Consider the following 24,038-nt stretch of genomic DNA (forward strand, 5'->3'; position numbering starts at 1 on the left):
TATTGTTAAAAGTTCTCCTGATATATTTTTAGCCATGATATATATAATTCATTAATAACTAAAATGTTTATACGCTTATAATAATTGAATATTGATATAATTGAATTTGGAAAAAAAACATTAGAAATATGATCAACAAACAAAAATCTATTCAGTATTAGATTGAATTCTTTCTGTAAGTAACATGAAAAGATAGGTAAAATTTTCCTTTTAAGAAACTTTTAAGTGATTAGCAATAATTATCTCGTTTTTAATTCTGTGGTGTGATTCGTCACTACGTGCACTGCCGTCCACAGTGATGAATCCCCCTATTAAAAGCCTTATTGACGTAAACAAACCCCAAACGTAACAAATTTTCCCACATTGTTGAAGTTTTTCCCAATTCGCATATCTCACAGTATGCACCTGAACGAGAAGATTAAAATACTAGGTCATAGGATTATCCTGGTGCCCTACGAACCCCGCCACGTAAAAAAATACCACAATTGGATAAGCAACGAGACGCTGAGGCAGTTGACCGCCTCCGAGGAACTGACATTGGACGAGGAGTACCAAATGCAGAGAAGTTGGCGTGAGGACAGCGATAAGCTCACCTTTATTATCCTGGATGCTGATATCTATTCCCGCGATCAGGACGAAATAGCCGCCATGGTGGGAGACACGAATCTCTTCCTGCGCGCAGATCCGGATACTGATCGCCAGGTGGCAGAGGCGGAGATTATGATAGCCGAGCCCGAGGCAAGGGGCAAGGGACTCGGACGGGAAGCCATGCTCGTCATGCTCAAGTACGCTCAATCCCAGTCCCAGCTGAAACTGGATGCATTCGAAGTCAAGATCGACATGGACAATACCATCTCCCTGCATTTATTCGAGACTTTTAGATTTGTGGAGACGGGTCGAGTGGAAGTTTTTCATGAGGTCACCTTGGAACGCCAAATTACTCCAGATTGGATCAGCTGGCTGGAGCAACAGGTTAAACTTCAGATCGAAAGCTATTAGAGGAACAAGCCCAGTTTTGTTCAACTTCCTTTGTCTATAAAATAATTACTTTTAATTATAAGTTGTAGTTATAGAAGCTTCTATGCATCATTATTGTGAGATAGGATTGGGAAGTAAGTCATCATCATTTCAAAACCCTACAAATTGAAGTCTTCTGGGTTTAACATATTTAATGGATCCAATCGGGCTTTCACAATTTCATAGGGTATATTTTTAGCACTGATCATAAAAAAATGATTAACCAATAATCACTGATAACAGATAGTTACCGAATAATAATTTTCAAAAATCTGAAGGACACTTTCATATTATTTTTTCTCTGTTTATTACACTTATGATAAAACGACTTGTTTCGCTTGCCTTATTTATGTTGCATTTTACATCATATGTATGTATTTATGGGTGCATCAATGTTTATTTTGTTTCGCCGTGTGGCTTGGATGATTGTAATGCTGTGTATGCTTCTTGTCGTGATTTGTGTGGCAGGAAATGGGCAACGAAGACTTCCCGCTTGTCAATTATCTCCGGAGTTGCGAGTGGATATATCTAAATACAGTACATAAAACTAGATGCTTAGTGCTTTACAGCTGCATACTTAAGACTGCTAACTTGTTTCAATTTTTTATAAAAATCATTATTGAATAATCAAAGGCAAACATAATCGTAAACAGAATTGCAAATGAAAAACCGAAAACCTGCCAATAGCTGCCGGATAGCTGCTGTTTTAATTGAGTCCTTAACATAGATGTGGGCCGAAAATAAATACGGATTAGGCCGAGGCACGTGGACCATCGATGGGCATGGCGTGGAGCACTTCGTCCAGAAGCTGAAGAGCGCGATGCAGATGCACCTCAATCCAGCAGGGCGTCTCCTTGATCGACTGGCGTGGGTAGTCAGGTCCCCAGCCCTTGACGAAGCTCAGTCGCAGGATGCACAGTCGGCGCAAATCGTCTACGCCAATGCCAGCCGCTGCAGTCATGCCTGAAAACGGCAATTTAAGTGATTAGTTGACTTTGTTCCATAAGTTAAGACCCGAAAAACTCACTCCTGCCGCCTCCGCCCATCTGCTGATTGGCTACTCCGGCCACGGCTGCCGCCTGAGCTGCTGCAGCTGCCTGAGCATTGGTGGCCAGCGAGTGCATCTGCTGGTGGCACTGGCGCAAGTCAAACACCTGTGACGAACACACAATTATTATTGAATTGATCACATTAATCACATTCCATAACCCCACCTTAATACACGCCGCCGGGTAGATCTTGTGCACTGCATCGCCAGGTGTGCGTCCCGCCTCGCGATCCAGGTAATAGCTTTGTACGAACACAGAGTTGTCGCTGAGGCAGCGTAGCCATACGTCGCCCTCACCACGCAGATCCAACTGCACGCCCTTGCCGATGTGCAGCCTACAACAACGAGTCCTCAAATTAATCCCCGCTGCACGAGTTGCACCCAAAGTTATCCACTCACCTGGCACGTTCCGACTGCTCGGTGCGATGAACATTGCTGAGTGCGCCCAGGCAGAATCGATTGCCTCCCGAGGGATCCACATAGCCATCGATAATGACATTCGGTTTGGCCGAGGGCACCTTGAACGTCTCGCCCACCTGGGTATCCAGCTCGAAGTAGGCGATGGAGCACCAGTATTCCGGAGGTGGTTGGCGCGACAGGAGTCGTGGCTGTTGCTGCTGTTGTTGCTGCTGCGGAGGCGTCTGTTGCGGGGAGCCAAGGTCACCCGGCAGCGATGAGTTCCCTAAATGCATACAATTAAAATCCAGACAGTCATATATATGCATAGACTTGACTTACAGAATCCTCCCGGTAAAGAACGCGGATCGGGGGGCTGCATGGACTGGGTGTATGTGAGGGTGTTAGGTCCTGTCCAGGTGCCAGCCGCACCGCCTCCTCCGCCGGCCTGACTCCCAGCAGATCCAGCATTGGCCTGCACTCCGGTTGGAGGCTGCTGTTGCTGTTGCGCGGTGGGCTGAGCTGCACCAAAGACTCCGCCCCCTCCAACGGGGGCTGTGACCGCGGATCCCGCCTGTGATACATAGCCATTCTGCTGGGCATGGACGGGCGTACTATTCGATATACCTGCACCGGAACCTTGCATCTGACTTCCAGGTGGCTGTCCATAGTACTGACCTCCAGTAGCGGTGCCACCGCCGGCACTGACTGCTCCATTGGGTACTCCACCCGCCTGCTGTTGCTGTTGTTGTTGCTGCTGCTGCTGTTGTTGCTGCTGCTGTTGCATGGCCAGAGCGGAGGAGGGATCAGTGGGAGAATTCGCCTGCGTATGGTGTACCCCATTGCCCTGGGGATTCTGAGCCTGCTGCGGCGGCGGTGGAGGAGCCATCACGGGACCAGGATTCATGGGGCCAGGCATGCCCGACATTCCATGAGGTACGGCTGAAAGTAAGGTGATAGAGAAAAGAGAAATTAAGTTAGGGAAAAAGTGTAATTCAATGAAATTAATATTTTCCCACTGATCAAATCAAGGCACTTGGTCCCTGGAAGATGGAATTGTATAGAAATGATCCGGAAACAATCCTTACAAAGCGGATGAGCAGCTGCCTGTGATTGGGGCTGCTGCTGCGGGGGCTGAGGGGGTGGTTGTGGCTGCGGCTGGTGTTGTGGGGGCTGACCGAGCCGCGGGGGGAGGTGGCACCATCCAGGAGCTGCGAGACCCAGCTACACCATCCTGCGGCTCAATTTTAGGTATTGTGCGGCCGCTGGGAAACATTGCACTCATGGGATTGGCTTCGCCAACTAAACAAAGTCAACAGAATAAGAACAAAAAGAAACAAATGTAAACAAATCATAAAATTATGAATATAAATATTACAATTAAGGCAAGTTATGATATTCCATAACTTGGCTTTCGTAACTGAGTTTAGAAAATATAAACTAATATAACAAAATTAAAGAAAATGAAAGAAGAGAATTGTGCGTCACTCTACGAAGCTGTTGGTCCCCTAATAAGAAATTCCTAAACAAAGTTCATCCCTACCATATTCAGCCGGTCCCTGTGGATATCCGTAGCCGCCAGGACCCACCATTTGCGTGGGGTGGTGTTGTATAGTGCCGATGTCGTTGCCATCTATGTCCATGCCGCCCACCAGCGGACCCGCTGAGTATTCGTCCTTCACAAGGCGACTGGGACCTGACTGCAAGCTCAAACCGGACAGGTCGATGCCCGGGGACACGACTCGCTCGTAGTGGTAGGGATTCACGCACACCGAGTCACACTTGAGATCGAAGGCGAAGGCGCAGTACTTAACGTGCTTGAGCTCGTTTTTGTGCAGGTCCGGCCAGCGCCAAATCCGGGCATATATCACGTGCGGAAAGCCCTTGCGACCGGCGACCTAGAGTGAAAAATGGAAAAGTGGGTGGAATTAAAATTGGCCTTTAAAAGGACTATTTGGTTTAAAGGGAACCTAGCATTTATTTTCCCTACTTCCTCCCATAATCTACCCAATATCTGTATCAAAAAAAAGGAAAATAGGGGAACAAATAACACCGGCACTTATCTCCGATAAGAGGAGTTCCCACTATCGACTACCTGAGTAACTTATCCGCACTTCCGGGAATCCATCTCACCTGCAGTCGACCGTCGAGGGTGCGCTGAATGGTCACGCACTTGCTGGGATGGGCTCCATTTGTGGTGATGGCCGTGATCAGGGAGTCCAGTTCGTCGCGCTTCTCCTTGAGCTTCTTGACCAGCGACTCGATGGCCCGCTTGGCGAATCCCTCACTCTCTCCGCCCTGTCGGTGGCACATCAACGAGTGGACGATGCTCAGGCAAGCGTCTGCCGATGTGGGGGCGTTTGAGGGAGGCGGAGGCGGCATTTGCACCATGTCCCGGACAATTACTGCGAATAAGGGGTGCAATTAGTTGTGTAAGGGAAGGAGATTATGGGCTCTATGTACCACTCACAATATTAAAAAAAAATTATTATTTAATTGGCTCCCGAAAGAACTTTGATAATAGCTAAAGAAATTGTTTTTTAACTAAGAAGTTATAATATTTATAATTTTCATAATGGATTAAATATGGAACTCCATTAAGTGATTCTTATTGGCTAAACACATTGTTGTTTGTATGCCAAAATTAAAGGAACCGTATGGTCGGTATAAAATTAAGTGGTGTTGCACATGAGTGATACGCACTGTAAATTAAAGTGACTGTATGGTGGACACATGTCTTAGGACACAAAGAGGGATGATAGAGATCGATGACTTACTGTCCTGTGGGGCTACGGCGCCGTACATGTGGGCGGACGGACCCGCCCCTGGGCCGCCGCCCATTCCGAATTCCTGGGCGAGGCCCAGAGAACGTGCATGGGCATCCACGGCGGCGTTGTTGCTGGATCCGGATTCGGATATGGATGCGGATCCGGAACGGGGATCGGGATGAGAGTGCCTTTGGGAGCAGGCGTAATCGTAATCAAAGCCGGCGGAGTAAAACACGGGACGAAAGGGAGGGAAGAGAAACCCAAACAAAGGCGGCACGCGAATGTGAGCACAAAACAAACGGCGGTTGGCTGGCTATGTGTGCGTGGGCTTGGGGGGTGTTGCACATACACACACACACACCACACTAACAGACTTGAACTCCCACAAAGTTGCCGTAATTTCCCTGCGAAAAACTCTGCTCTCCTCCTCCTTCACACACAACCACACTCACTGGACACACACACCGAGCAAGTTTCCTTTTTAAATCCTTTTTAAAGACTTCTTTTCACTGTTTATTCAGAAATTTCATGATTCTAAATTTATTAGCGGCTTTAGAAACACAAAAGTAGAACTTTATGCCCCACAAAATCCAGTTTTCCACCCAATTCGCCTTTTTTCCTCCTTTATTTTGTTGCGGCTGAGAAGTCTGACCGTTTTGCAAATATACCAAAGTACGACGTTGCCAGATCACCATGGCCCCAAAAACGCAGCTAGGTATTTTAAAAATACAAAGATTTGGTCAGTTCTCGAAAATTTAATTTGAGAATAAGTTTATATTTTTGGAAAAAAGGAGGAAAGAAAAGCAGATACTGATTAAAACGCAGAGGCATCCGGGTAAGTGCCTTGAGATATTCTACACAGACCTACATTCATTTCGGGGACTGTTCCATGCGTTTAACAAACTTTTTAAATGGCTAAAAATCAATCGCCACGCGTTTTTTTCTATAGATGTATAAGTGTGTGTGACGAAATTCCGGAAACTTTCTTATCTTTAAAATTGGGCAAAATCAATGTGTTATAGCTTGTGCAACAAGTTAAATTGAAGTACCCACCATCCCTATTGAAAATATTTCTCTTCCTAATTTCAATAGTAAAAATTCATTCATTCATAAAAATTCAATTCGAGTGGCAGGTTGTTTCTAGAAGTGCGATTGTGTGGGTAGAGGCCCTGAAATAGACCACCCCTCCCCCTCTCGTCATCCCTGCACACAGTATAGAAATTTCACTTAGCAACAGTAGTACAATTTCCTTTCGTCGGGAAATGCATTTTCCGAGTTACTTTCGTAGCTCTGCCCCAAAAACCACTGACTGCGTAGTTTCTATGGGCGAAAAGGGGTTATCATGATTTCTACGCTTATCAAACTGCGTCTTTGAATCTTTAATTTTATCGGAAAGTAAATGTTTATGTATTTATAGTGCACACATACTTATGTATGTTGGAGTGTTTTTATCATTAACACTGATTGTGAAATATTTAGGAAGTTTTGATATTCCTATTAAAAAAAACCTTTGAATAATAAAACAACTTTAAAACAATAATAGCTTAACTTTATTACTTTAGAAATCGGTTGTAAAACAATCTAATAGTAAACTAAAATGCATTCAAGATATTTACACATACAATATATAAAAAAAAACTATAAAAATGTTAACATATTTTTCCTCTAATCATTTAATGGGATTATTAAATGTTCAATAATTAGTGTTCTGGTATCAAGAAAATAATATTTTTTTTCCGTTTTACTTCTTCCATAATTACATTATTATTTATTGTTAGTAAATTCAAAACAAAATTTGAAATTTAAATTTTCATCCGTACTATCGTGATAGTCTGAAAATAATCGTAGGTGCTGGTTGCAGTCCACCCATTGATACTATCGATAGTCTTATCGATTTTTACGCTGGCGAGTATTAAGCGAAAAAGACATCTGGTAACACTGTAAAATTGACTGTCGAAAACAGTCATTCGAAAAAAAACAACAAAGCCAAGAAGTACCGTTTTTAGCAAGCGCGAGTGTTTGAATGTGTGTGTGTTTGCCTAAAATTAGAAAATTTAAGTTTTTTAAGGACTAAGTGCAAAAATCAATGCTTTTTGAAAGTACAAAGCTTTGCTAAAGCGGAATATAGAACAAAGAAGAAAAGAGGCTACGATGCACAGCTGATGGAAAAGAGTCCCAAGCACTTTTAGCCTGGTGTGTGTGGGAAAAATCGATCCGCAAACGGGAAAAACCGAGGAGAAAATGTCAGCCTAAGAAAAACAGAGTTCAAATTGTGATAAAAACGCAGTACAAATTAGTTAACAACTAGCTTAAATGGCAAACGAAAAGGTTTTATAGCGAACTATCTGCCGCAAAAACCAAAATAAGCCCGAAAAAGCTGCCAATATATTCACTTATTTTCGAGTGTAACAAAGCCAAAATTTTTAACTAACAATTCATCTTAACATTCCTGCGCAACACAAAAACAACAAAATGGCTGTAAAAACGTAAGCAAAAGTCAATATATTTTATACGAAAAGTCGATTAATTGCAAAAAGAAAATCAAGGTTTTAATCATTTCTGTTTTTTCGTCATCCATCAGATGATTTTGTTTGTAGAAAAGAGAATAATATATTGAGGCATACATACACAATTTTTTAATTTACGTGTTTGTTCCACTTCCAGTTCGTTTCACAGCTGTTTGGCTGGTGTTTGTGTGTGTGTGTGTGAGCGAGATAGTGGTTTTTGTGGTCCGCTATTCATAGGTCGCTGCTTAGGGAGCAAGCGAGAGAGATATAAAGAGAGGGAGGGTGGGGAAATTATGCTGCGTACACCAGTCCGTGTGTCTGTGGGGCTGTGCTTTTTATGCAAGCTGTACAACATACATTTGTATAAGTTTGCCTTTGTTTAGTTACTTGCTTTTAAACGCCCTTTTCGCATAGAAAACATATCCCAATTACCTCCCCCTATTGGCATATCTGCAGCAGCTTAATTTAAATCAATTGTTATAATTTACAACCCCACTTTTTTGTTGTTCTCCCCACAATCAATGTGTTTCACTTCCAAAGTTCCTTCACAAACACACGCATGCACGGGCTGCAAACAAAGGCTTTGAGTGTGTGTGCTGTGTTCCCATTTGGATTTTTGCTTCATATACAAGCGCACACCAATGCACCAACTTGATTTGTTTGCAAGTGTACGTGCGCGGACTTAAAATTGCGTCAGCCAAAAAATAAAATATGTACGACGAAAAAACTACATCTTGTTGTTAAAAAAAACTATCAGAAGAAGCAAGTTGTTATTGAAACACACAGTTAACAACTGTTATTGCATTCCGTCCTATCCTCCGTTTCTCCTTTGGTAGATGGCTGATTTCACCTTCAGCGTTTATATTTTGTTTTTCTGGGTCATATTTGTTGATTTCAATTTGTTGCGCAGCCGCAAACACAGAATTGCTTAATATGTTGATTTTCATATTTTCCATAGCCTCCAAAAAATACAAAATAAATACATCACATAAAACGACCCCCACTCACGCATACTAATGAATTAGAAGGTGAGGGTGTGTGGGTGTTGCTACTGTACCGTTGTTTTATTTATTCCTCTTCACACTTGTTTACATGTAAATATCTCTTCTTTGTGGAATAAAAGAAAAACGAAAAAGAGAAGAGAATTTACCTTAAACTCTTAGGTGGCCAAAATTCAAAATTCAAACCAAAATTCGAAGGCTTTTGTTCAAAAGAAGTTCTAAAAAAACTTAATTTTCTGATGGTATTTTTTCTTATTGGAAATTGTTAAATACTTTTAAAATCAATTGTCGAAAATGGAAAAAATTGAAGGCCAAATAACGAGAATTCAAGCTGTCTATTGGGCTTGCTCTTGCGGTTAGGAAAAGTCGCCTTTTTACCAGAAGCCGTCTGCTTTCTACCTGTTTCTTTAGATTTCAGACTGCCATGAAATTCGTGTGTCTGCAAAAAGACGGCCGCCTAAAGTGAAATTTAATGCCCAGACTTACTCGAACGACAGCTGACTATCCCAAAAAAATGTTATACCATTCAGATTCACGGAGATTTGAAGCCTAAAAAGGCACTTCACTGAACCGAATTCAGTCCCCTTCCCCTTCCCTATATTTTCAGCCCGTGCCAGGCGACTTTTCGAGTCCCACCCTTTTCCTAATTCAATTTTATGAAAGGTGACGAAACAATTCCAATATTCCCGCTTGCAGCTGTCCTCTGCTTATTTCGCACTGCAGCTGTTTTTTCTCTGGTGGCATTTGTATGGATTTTGTGGGTCTCTAACCATGGCGATAAGATCGAATCGCTTTATCGAACCTCGCCATTACGTCATGGAATGTTACGAAATGTCCGCAAGTTTTCTGATAAGCGAGTCTCCGCATCCCCCGCCATTACTCACTATTAGGATTGAAATGTATCAGGTAGTTATCTAAATGTCAGTTAAGAACCTTGGATATTACAGTGTTTGTATGTCGGAGTTGGAAGTAATTGAGCCAATGCGATTACCCAAGGCTAGTCATTACGATGGTAAATACAATAGCTCTCTTTATCAAGGGAATTTCTCCATTATTACGCTTAAAGAAATCCCTGAGGAGGAGGCACTTTGTGATTCATGGAGGCCCATGGGAAAGTCTTGGTTAAAACTCTGGTTCAACGTATTCTTACTAAGTAATTAAGTTGAAAAATATGTATGTTGAGGAATTTCTTATAAAGGGAATTCCCAATAAGTAAGAATTCTTGAGAAACTCCCATTTAATTGTTTTTAGGCTTTTAAAAAGCTAACCAATAGGTTATTTTCCTTCTATTCAACCATGTTCAACCATTCTCTCAGAATCAGAAGCTAGATGGTGTAACGTCTACGTCCCTATGTTATTTTTCGGTACTTTGACCCTCGACTGTGTTCCCTGCGATTAGCACTCGCTTATCATTCCGTTTGGGCACGCTCCTCAGACGCTCGTCGTTTCAGTGACTCCGACTTTGGTCACGTTCACTTTACGTCAGGGAAATTCTTATACTGCATTTCCGTTGATAATGAACAGTCCGAGGGGTCGCTTGAGTGCACTGCAATTTGGTAATGCGTCGAGTCACACGATCGATAGATAATTGGCGAAATGCAAATCGCAAGTCCCCATTGACAGATAAGTGGGTCTAGCGATAGACTGATAGGGCTTGAAAACCATATATTAAAACTATAAACTAGAAAAGGCAATGAAATAACACTACACTAAAAACGGGCTTGGCAAAGGTCGATTGCCTGATAGAGCGTCACCATTTCCAAATGCTTTGTACCCGCGGACAATGCCGCTGATCGTTTCTCTATCTATCTATTTCCGTTTAAGGTCTATTTCTTTTCTTTACCGAAAAACATAGTTTCCTTTGTTTGTTGCGGATATCGGAAGATAAGTTGCCTCGTATCGTATCTTTTGCAGCACATGCCACTGCAGCTGCTGCAAGATCTTTTCATTGTATTACCCCCCGTCACTTGTATTCGGTCATTATTTAAATTCAATTCTGGGCTGTCACAGGGGTGGATTTCAGCGCTTTTTGGGGTTGCTCAAAAGAGCCACCCTTAAGCAAAAACTGGCTGGGCAATTTCCTTCTTCCGTTAATTATAGCCTACGACAAAGTCAACGTTCTTTGCACCTCTTTTACACACGAGAAAGTCAAACAGTTCAGGTTTCTTAGGGGTTGACAACGGATTTTAGAGTTGGTTCAGGTTGTTTTAGAGAATAAACTATAAATGAAAGAAATATTCGTTGGCTTCTAAATTAAAGGTTCCAATATAGGATGGTTTTTCTATGCAAAGGAAGATGTGGAATCCAAGATCTTGTTCTCCGTCCTCCTCCATTGAAAGCCTGTCTTCAATCACGTTTTCATTTCTTCCATAAAAAGATCCACTCGATCTCTCTAGCGCTCTCTTTCCCGCAATCTACAGCGATCTCACTCTCTCTTTGGCTGTCATTTATTGACCTTCATCAGTCGATGACGATGATAAATGTACAATCCATTCGTTCGTTCAGAAAAAGTAAGTAAACAGAAAAAAAACAAAGCGTACGAATTAAAAACAATTGCCCAACAGTCATATGTTTGCTATGGAAAATATTTTGTTTTTAGTGGAACCTTTTTATACATGTACGATCCGCACTTTCATTTTGGAAACGCATCTTCGCTTGAGGTTTTTATCTTTAGGCCGCGCCCGTACCTCAACTTTCAATTGCTGTCAACGGATTTACAGTAGCGCCTAGATAAAGACAAAGAAAAGCTACGGAAATATTTCACACCTGTCCCAGGTAAACGACCACGCCTCTGCCGCCTTCCGTCGGTTACGAAAATAGGCAAAAAGTGAAATTTTTGTGGGCTTCAGCTGGTATTTTTAACAACAACATTAAAAATATGGCTACACAAATACTTTTTGTATCTGCTGCATGTGTGCGTACGTGCTTTTTGCGTCAGCAGAGCGCGCGCCAAAAAGAAGACGACTAAAAACAACTTGCCAACTGAAAAAAACACTAGGAAATAATTCAGTTGAGAAATCTGGCATACATAACATTATTTTAAAAGAACTGCAGTCGTTTCGAAAACCTTGGCTAGGATCAAAAGTGCGATAACTTTTTGGTTTGCTAAAGTTTGTGTTCTTCTTTTTATGGTTTTATTAAAATTGACGCTTTTATTAAGAACACCTTTGCTCTGTCTTTATCTTTCCTTTACTGTGAAACCACAAACACAATATTTGATGGTCGCCAAACCGAAGAACAATCATCGGATGTTGCCAAATCATCTAATCTTCGCATTGTTTTTCATAATATCTTATCGCATTTTGATATTTTAGCAGATACAATTTACTCTTTCCTAGTCATAACCCAGTTTCAATTATATTTAACACTTATAGTCTCTTACAGCTCGTTATGTTGTTTATTGTTATGCATTTGTTCATTGTTTTTATGCTCAGCAAAGCGTAAAAGTTGAACTTTAGCCCTCCGCCTTAGCGTTGTTATCACTTTTGTTTTTGGAAGTTTGCTTCCATTCTGGTTTTTAAAGCTTTTTAAGCTCCGATTTCCATATTTCTTTAATGCTTACTCAGCAGCTTTGAAGTCGAAAATTTTGTGTGGATTTTCCCCCCTGTCCCTTGAAACGAGTTTTTGTGGGTGGACGACCTTGAATTGCGGGCCCGAAGTTAGTTTCATTCGGTTGTTATAGGTTGTTTTGGTATCGGTCTTTAAAAATAGAACTGATCAATAGAAACCACAGAAAACGGAAGTCTTCTCTGCCAGTGCACAAATTTTTCGGGGGGAATTTTCAATGACGTTTCCCCATATCTCTCACACCCTATGTGCCTCATAACCCGCATCTGAATCACTATATTTGGGGTATTGAAAGATGATTCAGGGCGCGGTCAAAAATGGTTTCCCTGACCTTATTATGAATAAATGCCGGAGTCATCAAATTTTGTCTTTATCTTGCATTCTTAAAGTCCGAATCACTACATGTAACTTAACAACTTAAAGCCTGAACGCTTTTGGTATATGTAATAATACAGTTGTACTAACAGAAGTGGAATTTTGTATTTGAAAAATGCCAACAAAAACTAGTTATTTTAAAATTTTTATACTTAAATGGATCTGCTCGTACTTGCCTTTAGCTGCTGTTTGTTTTGCTAATAAGCAGCCTTGTTTATCTGGTTAGCCATGAAGCAGGTTAAATGCTTTAAATTGCCCTCACTTGTGGTTATTTTCGTATGCAGATTGAGGACGATCGAAATAAAAAACGAAACCTTTGGCGCCAGTCGCCATATAATTGTGATTTTCTCAATGCCCGACAATGTCTACAATTCGATTTCCTCCTTGGTAAGTCTAAAAATAGCCAAGGCGGTCCCTCAACACTACCAGATACTTGTGGAATCTCAGACTTTCCGATCACATCTGGAGGCAATTGTTAGGGCTTTATTTACGCTTGCCATTCGTTGTTCCTGAAGTGTTTGGTTTAGCTGGGTTTATGTCATATATCATCTAATTGTTTACACTATATGAAGTTTTGTTTTGGTTTCGAAAGAGGAGAAAGCATGAAATGGCAGGCATTATCTTCTCTCGGGTTTTCCTTTGGTCGAATTAAACTAGCACACAATATGGCGTCGCTTTATAAATGTTTGCTCAAGTGTTTATATGTAGATTTTTTTTGGGTCTTACATTTGCCCAAGCTTTAATCTTGGGCTTTTGGGAACAACTCTTGTCTAGCGGATGTGTGAATTGATATAGAAGCACTTAGGAATTGAAGTTGAGCGGATCTAATATATTGTTGTTTACCCTCTTGAGATTGTTTGTTATGGCTAAAGAGTGAAATTTGATTATATGAAAAATCTATAATGAAATATATATAATTTAAATTCGACAATTGTTATTTTATTTCCTGATAATTAAATTATATTCAATTGCTAGGGTTATTAGTTTCATGATTTGGTTTCGCTCAAAACGAGTGGAGTCCAAAGTAGCAAGGTCGTTTAACAATATGGTAGACTTTTGTACATTTTCTGTTTGATCGTTTGCGTCCGAATAATTTGTATCAAAATATGTTCGTTGTGTGATTCTATACATGCTTTGATTTCTTGCAAATGGACGAGTGTCTCGATCTATTTACGTGGCTCGCCTTGAGGAACCACATCGAAACCCAGATCCCCCTGCTTCCTATGACAACCTTGTGGTGCGCGATTTGAATAAAAATGTGTCACTGAGTAAGGTCGGATAGCCGATTTGAGTTGACCACTGCTCAAATAAAATGTATTCCAATGTCATCATGTTTATTGCTCAACTCGACGAGTGCATTTGTCCCAGTGTACAGATGTTTTTCCTTTTTTTTAGCTTAAACCAAAAAGTTCGTTAAACGCATTGAACACGATAGACATATTTTGAAAGCACAGAAAAGGGAAGGGATGAGTGCACTGCACTTGCACACAATCAATTAATTTGCATGCCATTCAACCATTGATTATATTTTGAAACAACACTGTATTAACATTTTAATTTCTCTGTGCCCACACACAAACAACTTTTGCAGCTCGTAAGTTTTATTTCAATTTAGCCAAAGAAAAACAAAAGCATATAAATATAAAGCTATCATAAAAAGCTGAAAATCAAAATTAGCCAAGCGCAAGAGTTTATTATCGTGAAAAGCACTGAGCGAACACTTAATAAACCATCATTATTAGCGCTTTGGACAGAAATTCATTTGGTTTTGAGTTTCTGACCACATTTTCCATTTCATTAGCGCGACAATTGTGAGATCAGCGTACGCCAGACAAATTAAATAGTCGACTGACAGCCATTAACCATCGAAATCCAAATCTTTGGAGTTGCTAACGTTGAATTGTCCTTTGGTACACTGCCCGCAATTGTGTCGTCGTTTATAAACCATTGTAGAGGGTGTCTTTTGTTTGTTTCCCGTTTGCCAATCGTTGAAAGAATTGCATTAAGGTCACTGAGCTGCTGGAAATTTTAAAAAACCAGCCAGAGTTTTTGAACAAGTCAGATCTCTGAGTTCTGCGACCGGTGTGTGCAGCACAAGTAGCAAACAGATTAATTTTATTTTCGGTAGCGTTTCAATAGAGAGTCCTATTGGTGTTTTTATTTGGATTCCCTGAAGCGCAAGTTCTAAACCAGCACGGATCTTGAGCGAAAGATTGAGAGTTACCTTCAAAAAAAACTCGTTGATATCAGCCCAATTGGGAAGTGTGAGATCCGTGTTTAGCTGAAAATAAAAGCAAACAAAATTTGTCAAGGACTGCGAGAACGAAAGGACGAATCCTTCTCCTTCCCACTTCTCCTCCTTGCGATTTCTATCTGGGCCTAGTTTTCTTTTTGCAATTTCCCGACACTTTTTGCCACCAAAAAGTGTTGTTTAATCTACAACCTTAAAAACCACAACAGGTACTAGGCCAGCCCTCACAATGTCTGTCCCTGTACGCTACTCCTCTGCTGCCGCCGAATACGCCGCCGAAGTTGATTGTGAGTTGGAGAGCACTCTGCAACAGCAGCAACAGTTACACCTGCAACAGTTATACGAGTACGAGCAATACCAGCACTACCAGTACCAACGGGAGCAGGATATCGCCTACTATTGCCAGTTGCAGGCGGCGCGGCAGCAGGAGCAGTTGATGCAGCAGAGGACATCGATGTCGTCGTCGGTTATGCCAGGCCTAGCTTTGCCCCAGGACCACCCAGCCACCATCATCGCACCCCACAACAACAACGGACTCACCATGGACGCCCACAGCATCAATGCCATTCTGGTCGACGACGAGCAGCCCTCGACTTCGGCCCAGGCTGCCGCCGCTGCTGCTGCATCCGCAGGTGGATCTGGTGAAGCGGGTGGATCGGGTGGTGCCACTGGTGGGGGCAAGCTGGCCAACGGCATTAACCGCAGTGCAGAGATGCCAACTGATTGGATGAGGCTTGCGGACGAGGGCCGGTATGGGACACCGGGTGCTGCTGGTTTGGAATATCAGAAGTACGAACATCAACAACAACTGGAGGATCTGGAGCGCGAGGCAGGAGGTGCCGTCGGAGGAGCCAACAACAACGGCGAGCCGTCTTCGTCCTCGAAGAAGCTTGAGGATCAGCTGCACGCCCTCACCTCGGATGAACTGTACGAGACCCTCAAGGAGTACGACGTTCTGCAGGACAAGTTCCACACAGTGCTGCTGCTGCCCAAGGAGTCGAGGGTGAGTAAAGTAAAACTTGACTTGTAAACGAGGCAGCGGCAGTCTAGCTACCTACCAAAAGCTGCTTTATTTACAGCCATTCCTCACACATAAGCAACAAACCAAATGATCCTTTTTCTCATCACTTAGCGTGAGGTGACTGCCGGAGGACGAGACGGGTCCGCCTACGTACTGCGCTGCCTAAAGATGTGGTATGAGCTGCCCTCCGATGTCCTGTTCTCGGCCATGAGCCTGGTGGACCGCTTCCTGGACCGCATGGCTGTCAAGCCGAAGCACATGGCTTGTATGAGCGTGGCCTCGTTCCACTTGGCCATTAAGCAACTGGACTTGAAGCCCATCCCGGCCGAGGATCTGGTTACAATATCTCAGGTGGGTGTTTTAAAATCCTTCTAGCCTACAGAAGGGTACTTACATTCTTGACTCTACAGTGTGGTTGTACCGCTGGCGATCTGGAACGCATGGCCGGCGTGATTGCCAACAAGCTGGGCGTCCAGATGGGACATGCACCGATCACTTCCGTGAGCTACCTGCGCATCTACTACGCCCTCTTCCGCAATTTGGCGAAGGAGATCGGCGGCGACTTCTTCAAGTTCTACCAGCAGCTGATTAAGCTTGAGGAGCTGGAGAACCGCCTGGAGATCCTGATGTGCGACGTGAAGACCACGGTGATCACGCCCTCGACGCTGGCGCTGGTGCTCATCTGCCTACACCTGGACTTCCACATCAAGGAGTCTTACACCCGCGGCAGTCCGGAGCTGAAGCACGTCTTCGAGTACATTCTCTTCCTACAGCAGTACATGAGGGTGAGTTTTGAGATCTTTAGTACATAATGGGGACCAGTGCTAAATATGGTATGTCCTACAGATTCCCGATCGTGTTTTCACCTGTGGCTTCAGCATCGTGTCGGGCATTCTGTCCCACTACAACGGACAGAACAAGGCGCCCTACAAGCAGCGGCTTGTCTGGAAGCTGTCCAGTCGCACGCTGCGCGTCCTGCGCCCGATCAACCGCTTCTCCTCCGACCTGCCCACCATTGAGGAAGGCATCTCCAATGCACTTGACGATGGCCTGCGTTCGAGGTGAGTTTAAAATCCTGGTTTCCATGGGTATTTAAAAAGGGCAACTATGTAAGCGGGTAATTTTTACTTCCAGACTTTATTTGTTTAATTTTATCTATGGGTGCAACAAAAACCAGAAATTAAAAATATTAAAATATCAATATAGAATAAAACAAAAGATTTTAACTACAATCTTGAGTGGTATTTTTCAGCCCTAATTGTTATGGGACCCAAGAAACTTTCCAACCACTCTTTATTTTTAGTGATTTCTGACATAGCCAACACGCGCATATATAATCTTGTATGTAAGCAAATGTGTCGATGACGATCTGAACTTTTTGGCGTAAACAAGTTTCTAGAATATTAGCGATTCCATTATCAGCCACAGCAGCAACAACACAATTGTCATGAGACTGGCTGGCTCGCCCACTGCCCGCCTCCTCTATAAACCGCCCATTCTATATGCGTGTTTATATACCTATTTGTTTTTTTGTTTTCGCTGCCCTTGTTTTTGCCTTTTTTTTTTGGCAGCAATCTTATCGTTTCCAAATACCCGCTAGACGCAACAACAAAATACAAGCACGTAGACCGCAGCGAGGGTCGCCTAAACAGTATTTGATTATGCATAACATTATACATTATATATGTGGGTGTGTGTATATATCTATATCTTTGGCCGTCCTTGAATTCTCACATTGAACTTAGATGTGCATGTTTCAATGTCATTGAATTTCTATTTTTCGCCTCAGCTGTTTGCTAATGTTCAAGCTTTCTTTCCCTTAAATGCTATCTTATCGCTAATATTGTTTTTTCGGTAATTCTAAAAATTAGTCACAAAAATTTAAGAGAGTTCAATGCACTGTTTCGTGAACTTTGGGTTCGAGTTGCACCTGAGCAAATGCTTGGCGAATTATCAGCTGATTTTCGGGGGAGGCCTTGATTGCAAAAGGGGTCTTCAACTTGAACTCGTTTTGTTAATTGATCGTCCGATTGTAAAGCCATAATCAAGGTTGTTGGCAGGTTGCAACTCAGTCTGAATCCCGAAAATTTCTTGGGCGTTATTGTTATTTAACGAAAGTTTTATATAAGAGCTAATTAATTAAAGGGAAAAAAATGAGAAGCTATTTCCAAAGTATATCAATGCAATCGTAAAGCTGTTTTACAAATTTGGTGATTGCTATTAGGTATTTGAGATATGAGATATAAGATAAACTGATTTATCTTTCTTATTTGGAAAGGTTTGAAATTGTACTAATATTTGCGATTTTGTGCTTTCTTTCTTTGCAGAACCGAGAGTATTAGCTCCGAGGAAGAGGAGGACTGGCCAACTTCACCCATAATTCCAATTTTCGAACAATGTTAGTATCCAGCGGCCAGCAGAAGACCAGAGACAACAGCTGGAGAACTGGAGCAGCGGATAAAGGAACCATCAACCAGACGGCCACGCGACACACATCCACTGCCTTTGGGGGCCCCCAATCTTTCAGAAGATCAGGCACTAGACATATCCCCATCAGAAGCAGAGAAAGAGGAACAGCAGCCGGAGCAGAAGGATGAGGTCTTCGAAGAGGATGTGTGTCCGTGAGATCGTTCCGCGTGCAAATGTAGTAGTGCTGGTTGAGGTAGAGTGTGTATATTTTGCTAAAGTGCATCATAATTCTTTTGGCATATACACAAATGTGTATTTGATAGCGCTGGTTCTAACATTTAAGAAACTATTGAGATACGGAAATATGGGCGGAAAGACGGCACGAATCCGCGCCCTACCCCTTTGAGAAAGTTGCCCAAGAGTAGCGCTCCCCCACAATTTTTTCAATTTATTTGCGGCAGACAAAAAAATACGTGAAAAAAAAACAAAAGCAAAAAAAAATTATTAAAAAAATTAAAAAGAATGCTGCGGACCATCATACAAAAGATTGATGCCGTTCCGGATCATTATTCGAGATCAGTGAGAGAGAGAATACGATTTGAGAATTGCGAGCCCACGCCGAAATCCCGAACATCTGGAATGGGACAGCAGTTTTTTGTTGGTTGCGCTTGAAACCTTAAAAAAAAATTCAAAAAATCAGAAAGCAAAAAAGAAAATCTTTTTCAACAGACCCCCTAAGTTAGACGTAAACACTATGTTCTCTATGTTTGTCCCACTCTTATCAGTTAATGTAAAAGCCCCGAATCAATGGACCCAAAAAAACAACCACAAAAAATCATAAAATCTAAAAAAAAGTACAAAAGTTCTTTATGTATAGACCGACTTAAAAGATAAGTTTAACAAAAAAAATCAACAAAAACAAGGTCAGATCAGATTAATCAGTAATTTTAGCCGCGCTCAAAAAAAAATATAAAACAAACACTATAGAAAAACTAAAGTATAATTCGCCGCCTGTATTGACTAAGAACTCTTAACAATAATAATAACATTAAACAAAGATACGATGAATCCACAATATGTAGTGTGTGTCTAGTAGATTTTTCTCTGTATAACAAAAACGAACTCAATTTCCGCCCTAAAAATCAAACAAAAGCACGACAAATGCAATCTTTCATTATCTTACGCAGCTAAGTAAATTTGTTATTATTACACAATTGTTTATCACTTGAACAATCAAACAATCAATCAACTTCAAGGCGTTGAGATTTAGTTCGAGCACCACGGTGATCCCCTTTTTATATTATACCTTTACATATATTACACGATCTAATTCTTCTTTTTTGTTACGTAATATTATTTAACTTATTAAACAAATTGTAAAACGAAATCCATTCTTACGTTGTACCATATGAACTACCAATTAAACCCTAGTTTAAAGCAAAACCAGCGTTGAGACAAGGCCAACATTCAATTCAGATTGAAGCGCGGCAAACTTGAGCAAAAATTATGATGCAACATTTAGCAAGATGTATCGAGGGTCAAGCGAAAATTTATAGAGAGCATAGGCAAAACTAACGCAGATAAAAAACAATTGAAATTTCGCAAATTCAGATATGTTTCCTTTTTTAAACCACTTGGCAGCGGAACGTGCAAACTCTTGTCTGTAAATTTTAATAAAATGCGTTTGCCCGCCACAGGGCATTCAGTTTTCATGAATATTTACAACAAACTCGCCTGTTTTATTTGATTTTGATACAGTGCAGCGGCGACTCCGGCGAAATGTGAGTACACCATCACCATTTCATTATTCCCAGAATCCCCAGCACACGGCAATTGTAAATAATCTTGGCCGACTTTGCTGTAAATATTCAAGGACTCTCGATCTTTAACAATTGTGCAATAGATTTTGTAATTTAGTAACCTACCTTCCGACAGCCAAAAGATCAATTCTGTAATAAACCGAAAATATTGTTAACACAGTCTAACCCTGAAGAGAAATGCGAAACAATTAACTATATTTAAGGGACAGCAGATCATGTGTTCAGTGGCGAAAAAACAAGTTTTTACCTTTTTTCAACTTTAAATAAGAGCCAATTGACAAAAAAGCGATTAAGAGAAAGGTGAAAGCAGTTAAAAGAACTCTAGAACTAAGTTTTTCTACCATCGACTGCCACAGGCTGAGATTTCATAGTTTTAACAACTAGAAAATTTTACATTGTATTTAGCGCGGAGTTAGTAAAATATTTGCAAGGATCAACATCAAAAATCAACAAGGAAAATCTCAATTATTGTAAAGTATATTTAATTTAGTTTTTATTTGATGACTCATTTCCCATTGTGAAGTTTGAGCTTATATTCGGTTGAGGATTAATTTCTTAGGAATAGTTACGACACAAAATGAATTCATTATGTACATTACGAACCGCTCATTTTAATTTATTAGCAATTACAACTTGTAATTAAAAATTAGATTTTACTTTAGGTCTCTACCAGAATCATTCTTAAGCAAATGGATCATTGTGTAAAGAAGAAAGGAAACAAGTTGTTTGAAAACAGCTGAAGCTCGTGATTTAAATCATTGTACACACATTACAACAAATAAATTGAAAAAAGTATTATTAAATGGTAAATGGAAAAAGGTATCTATGTTATTTTGGGTATCTATGTTATTTTGGGTTTTCAGATGAAATTCGGTGATGGTTAAATTTGAATATTAATTTATTCATTAAAAAATCAAATACTTGTGTACAAAAAAAATGCTTGAAGAAGGTGAGAGTGGACAAAAACTACACTTCTAAGCCCAAAACTTTTCTTACAGACATCCGATTTCAAAGTGACATACTTCTAAATGATTGTGGTTTAATTCTCTAAAAATCTGTTATTTCAACTTTATTTGTATTTTGGGATCGATTATTTGTTATTTTTACCGTGTTACCCCTTTCCAATTTTTCGAAAAATGGCTTAGGGGAAAAGTTGCCTAAAACGACGTGCACTTTTAAGCCTATAACTTTTCTTACAGACATCCTATTTCAAAGTGGCATATTTCTAAATGATTGTGGTTTAATCGATCGATTACTCGTCATTTTTTTTTCAAAAAATGTCTGCTGAAAAGTGACCTAAAACCTGCACTTCTAAGCCCACAACTTTTCTTACAGAAATCCGATTCCAAAGTGGCATACCTTTAAATGATTGTGGTTTAATTCCCTAAAAATCTGTGTTTTTAACTTCGTTTGTACTTTTGGGTCTATTTTTCATTATTTCTACAGTGTTTCCCCTTTCCAATTTTTCGAAAAATGGCTTTGCAGAAAAGTGACCTAAAACCTGCACTTTTAAGCCCATAACTTTTCTTAAAGACATCAGATTCCAAAGTGGCATACTTTTAAATAATTGTAGTTTAATTCTTTAAAAATCTGTGTTTAAATCGTTGATTTTATATTTTGGTCGATTTTTCGTCATTTTTAATGAACAAACATTTGTTTTTGCAGAAAAGTGACCTAAAGCCTGCACTTCTAAGCCCACAACTTTTCTTACAAACATTCAATCTCAAAATGGCATACTTCTAAATGATTGTGGTTTAATTCTCTATAAATATGTGTTTTTAACTTGGTTTGTATTTTGGGGTCGATTTTTCGTCATTTATTTGCTGAATATCCCAATATACAATAAAGGCAAAAATTAATATCTTTAATAACATCTTTAACATATTCCAATAATACAAATTGTACCGTTATATATTTTAATAAGTTACTATATAATTAACGCTGCCAGTGTTGCCCGTGCTTATAAAAAATGTTCATTGGTTTGAAACAGCACTAAAAGTGTATCAAGTTTTTCCACCATAATAGCAATTTCTCTAGATAGTTGTCTTGAAGACGATATATAAATTAATGGTAAGAGTTGCAAATCTATTTCCACGTTTGCCATGTTTGAAGCTTGCGAGAAGAAGCATATTTAATCAAAATATAATATAAATGCTTCGATAGTTTTGAGAAATGTTTTTGTAAACATCGATACGATATCCTTGAGATTTACGTTACTATAAGACTTTTCTGTTTCTAACATATTAAAAAAATCCCTATTAAATTAACTAGAAAAACATAACGAAATTTGGTGGAATAAATAAAATAAAATTGGAGGACGCGTATATAGTATCGTAATATTCTAAAAACAATCGATGGCCGGCACCCATGGCCTAATCCTCGATACTATCGAGAGGGCTATCGATGTTTTGACAGCTCCAGTTCCAGCTCTAGCACATAACCTTCCTTTTCCAATAATTTTTGTGCTGTGTACACGTGTTTTACAATGGCACCCGTCGAGAAAGCTAAAAAGGTGGCCAAATCGGCCAAAAAGGGCAAGAAGCACCCCGTCAACTCCTACCTGAAGGGCGGCATTCTTCGTTACTCCAAGGCTCAGGTAAATATCACCGGAAACAGTGGGGTAATCTCCTCTTGCGGGTGAGACGCCTTCGCCTGAAGAAGAGGAACAGCGTGGTTTGGCTATAGTGCTCTAATTCTGTGTGATCATCTTCGTCTGGATTTATGTTTGGTGTTTTACAGTATGCAGGGATATTTTCCGAGACGTTCCTAACGCTTTTGCAAGTTTGACTAGGTAGTTCATTATTATTTTGTCCAAATTGCATTTAGTCAAACAAGACGCTTCCTATAGGGAAGAAATTCACATTATCTGATGGGCATCCGGGCATAGAGCAACAAGTGAAAAATCAATGAACAAACCACGTAAACATAAATGTACAATAAGGCAACCCATCTAGTTTATGATAGTCCCTGAGTAATTTAACTAAAACTAAAACAAAGAATGTAATCAAGGGCATCCATCTAAACCTAGAACCACTTAAAGATTATTAAACCCATTTCTCCCCATTCCAGATGTACAAGCGCCGTGCCCTGTACCGCCTTAAGGACAAGAAGAGCCCCGTTGTGCAGAAGGCTAAGGTGCCCATCAAGAAAGTGAAGAAAATCGGAGGCCCCAAGAACGGAGGTGAGCGCACGGTCTACCTGAACAAGTCGAAGGCCACCTACCCGACCAAGACGTTCGTAAAGAAGCGCCCCTCTAAGGCCAACTTCAGCGAGCACAAGCGCAACACGCGCCGCAACCTGACGCCCGGAACCGTGCTGATCCTGCTGGCTGGTCGCCACCAGGGCAAGCGCGTCGTTCTGTTGAAGGTCTTGGCTTCCGGACTCCTGCTGGTCACCGGACCCTTCGCCCTGAACTCGTGCCCACTTCGTCGCGTCTCTCAGCGCTACGTGATCGGCACCTCCTCGAAGGTGGATCTGGGTGCCTTTAAGGTGCCCGAGCATCTGAACGACGCCTACTTCCGCCGCCTGAAGGCCAAGAAGGACAAGAAGAGCGGAGAAGCCGACATTTTTGCGGCCAAGAAGGAGCGCTTCGTGCCCAACGAGCAGCGCAAGAAGGACCAAAAGGAGGTGGACGCCGCCCTGTTGAAGGTGATCAAGGCCCATCCCGAGGGAAAGTTCTTTGCCAAGTACTTGCAGAACATGTTCGCCCTGCACTCCTCCCAATACCCTCACCGCATGCGATTCTAAGCGGTTCTGGGTCTTCAGTTTAAGGATTTTTAAAGCAAAACACTTTGTACAAGCGCGCCCGCTGGTTAGACAAACAGGATTTGTAAAATAAACCTTACAAAACGGAAAACT

At 41.2% G+C, this 24,038-nt stretch overlaps 4 protein-coding genes across 6 annotated transcripts; 3 read left to right on the forward strand and 1 right to left on the reverse strand.

The window, feature by feature from the left end:
• Positions 1 to 337: 337 nt before the first annotated feature.
• On the forward strand, positions 338 to 1,299 carry LOC108045099 (N-acetyltransferase 9-like protein). The gene has a single exon (XM_017124294.2). It carries the CDS (start codon positions 400 to 402, stop codon positions 997 to 999), a length of 600 nt encoding a protein of 199 aa, XP_016979783.2. The 5' UTR covers positions 338 to 399; the 3' UTR covers positions 1,000 to 1,299.
• A 1-nt stretch (position 1,300) lies between these two features.
• Positions 1,301 to 5,891, reverse strand: LOC108045097 (mothers against decapentaplegic homolog 4). Its single transcript, XM_017124288.2, is given in 10 exon segments — positions 1,301 to 1,980; positions 2,045 to 2,171; positions 2,232 to 2,400; positions 2,465 to 2,747; positions 2,804 to 3,403; positions 3,550 to 3,652; positions 3,654 to 3,763; positions 4,005 to 4,359; positions 4,595 to 4,866; positions 5,239 to 5,891. Coding segments are annotated over 10 exon segments (2,295 nt in total). The 5' UTR covers positions 5,303 to 5,891; the 3' UTR covers positions 1,301 to 1,768.
• Positions 5,892 to 5,943: 52 nt separating this feature from the next.
• LOC108045098 (cyclin G) lies at positions 5,944 to 20,998 on the forward strand. Of its 3 annotated transcripts, XM_017124293.2 has the most exons (7): positions 5,977 to 6,064; positions 12,122 to 12,124; positions 15,140 to 15,933; positions 16,063 to 16,302; positions 16,362 to 16,736; positions 16,798 to 17,012; positions 18,279 to 20,998. In XM_017124293.2, the coding sequence occupies exons 3-7, from the start codon at positions 15,160 to 15,162 to the stop codon at positions 18,352 to 18,354; spliced, it is 1,680 nt and encodes a 559-aa protein (XP_016979782.1). In that variant the 5' UTR covers positions 5,977 to 6,064; positions 12,122 to 12,124; positions 15,140 to 15,159; the 3' UTR covers positions 18,355 to 20,998. The 3 variants fall into 3 exon arrangements, with proteins under 3 accessions (XP_016979780.1, XP_016979782.1, XP_016979781.1); XM_017124291.2 differs by lacking the exon at positions 12,122 to 12,124 and having other exon boundaries at positions 5,944 to 6,064; XM_017124292.2 differs by lacking the exons at positions 5,977 to 6,064; positions 12,122 to 12,124 and adding an exon at positions 7,167 to 7,715.
• A 1,614-nt stretch (positions 20,999 to 22,612) lies between these two features.
• LOC108045127 (60S ribosomal protein L6) lies at positions 22,613 to 24,036 on the forward strand. Its single transcript, XM_017124348.1, has 2 exons — positions 22,613 to 22,776; positions 23,250 to 24,036. The coding sequence occupies exons 1-2, from the start codon at positions 22,666 to 22,668 to the stop codon at positions 23,925 to 23,927; spliced, it is 789 nt and encodes a 262-aa protein (XP_016979837.1). The 5' UTR covers positions 22,613 to 22,665; the 3' UTR covers positions 23,928 to 24,036.
• Positions 24,037 to 24,038: the final 2 nt, after the last annotated feature.

The sequence above is a fragment of the Drosophila rhopaloa genome, unplaced genomic scaffold (genome assembly GCF_018152115.1).
Source record: "Drosophila rhopaloa isolate 14029-0021.01 unplaced genomic scaffold, ASM1815211v1 contig_167, whole genome shotgun sequence".
Classification (NCBI taxonomy): Eukaryota; Metazoa; Arthropoda; class Insecta; order Diptera; family Drosophilidae; genus Drosophila; species Drosophila rhopaloa.

Bases quoted from the DNA above. Each gene is read 5' to 3' on its own strand.
- LOC108045098 (XM_017124291.2), top strand. From the start codon at position 15,160: ATGTCTGTCCCTGTACGCTACTCCTCTGCTGCCGCCGAATACGCCGCC. The intron at 15,934-16,062 runs GTGAGTAAAGTA...CTCATCACTTAG, and splicing joins TGCTGCCCAAGGAGTCGAGG to CGTGAGGTGACTGCCGGAGG. The intron at 17,013-18,278 runs GTGAGTTTAAAA...CTTTCTTTGCAG, and splicing joins GACGATGGCCTGCGTTCGAG to AACCGAGAGTATTAGCTCCG.
- LOC108045127 (XM_017124348.1), top strand. From the start codon at position 22,666: ATGGCACCCGTCGAGAAAGCTAAAAAGGTGGCCAAATCGGCCAAAAAG. The intron at 22,777-23,249 runs GTAAATATCACC...TCCCCATTCCAG, and splicing joins TTCGTTACTCCAAGGCTCAG to ATGTACAAGCGCCGTGCCCT.
- LOC108045099 (XM_017124294.2), top strand. From the start codon at position 400: ATGCACCTGAACGAGAAGATTAAAATACTAGGTCATAGGATTATCCTG.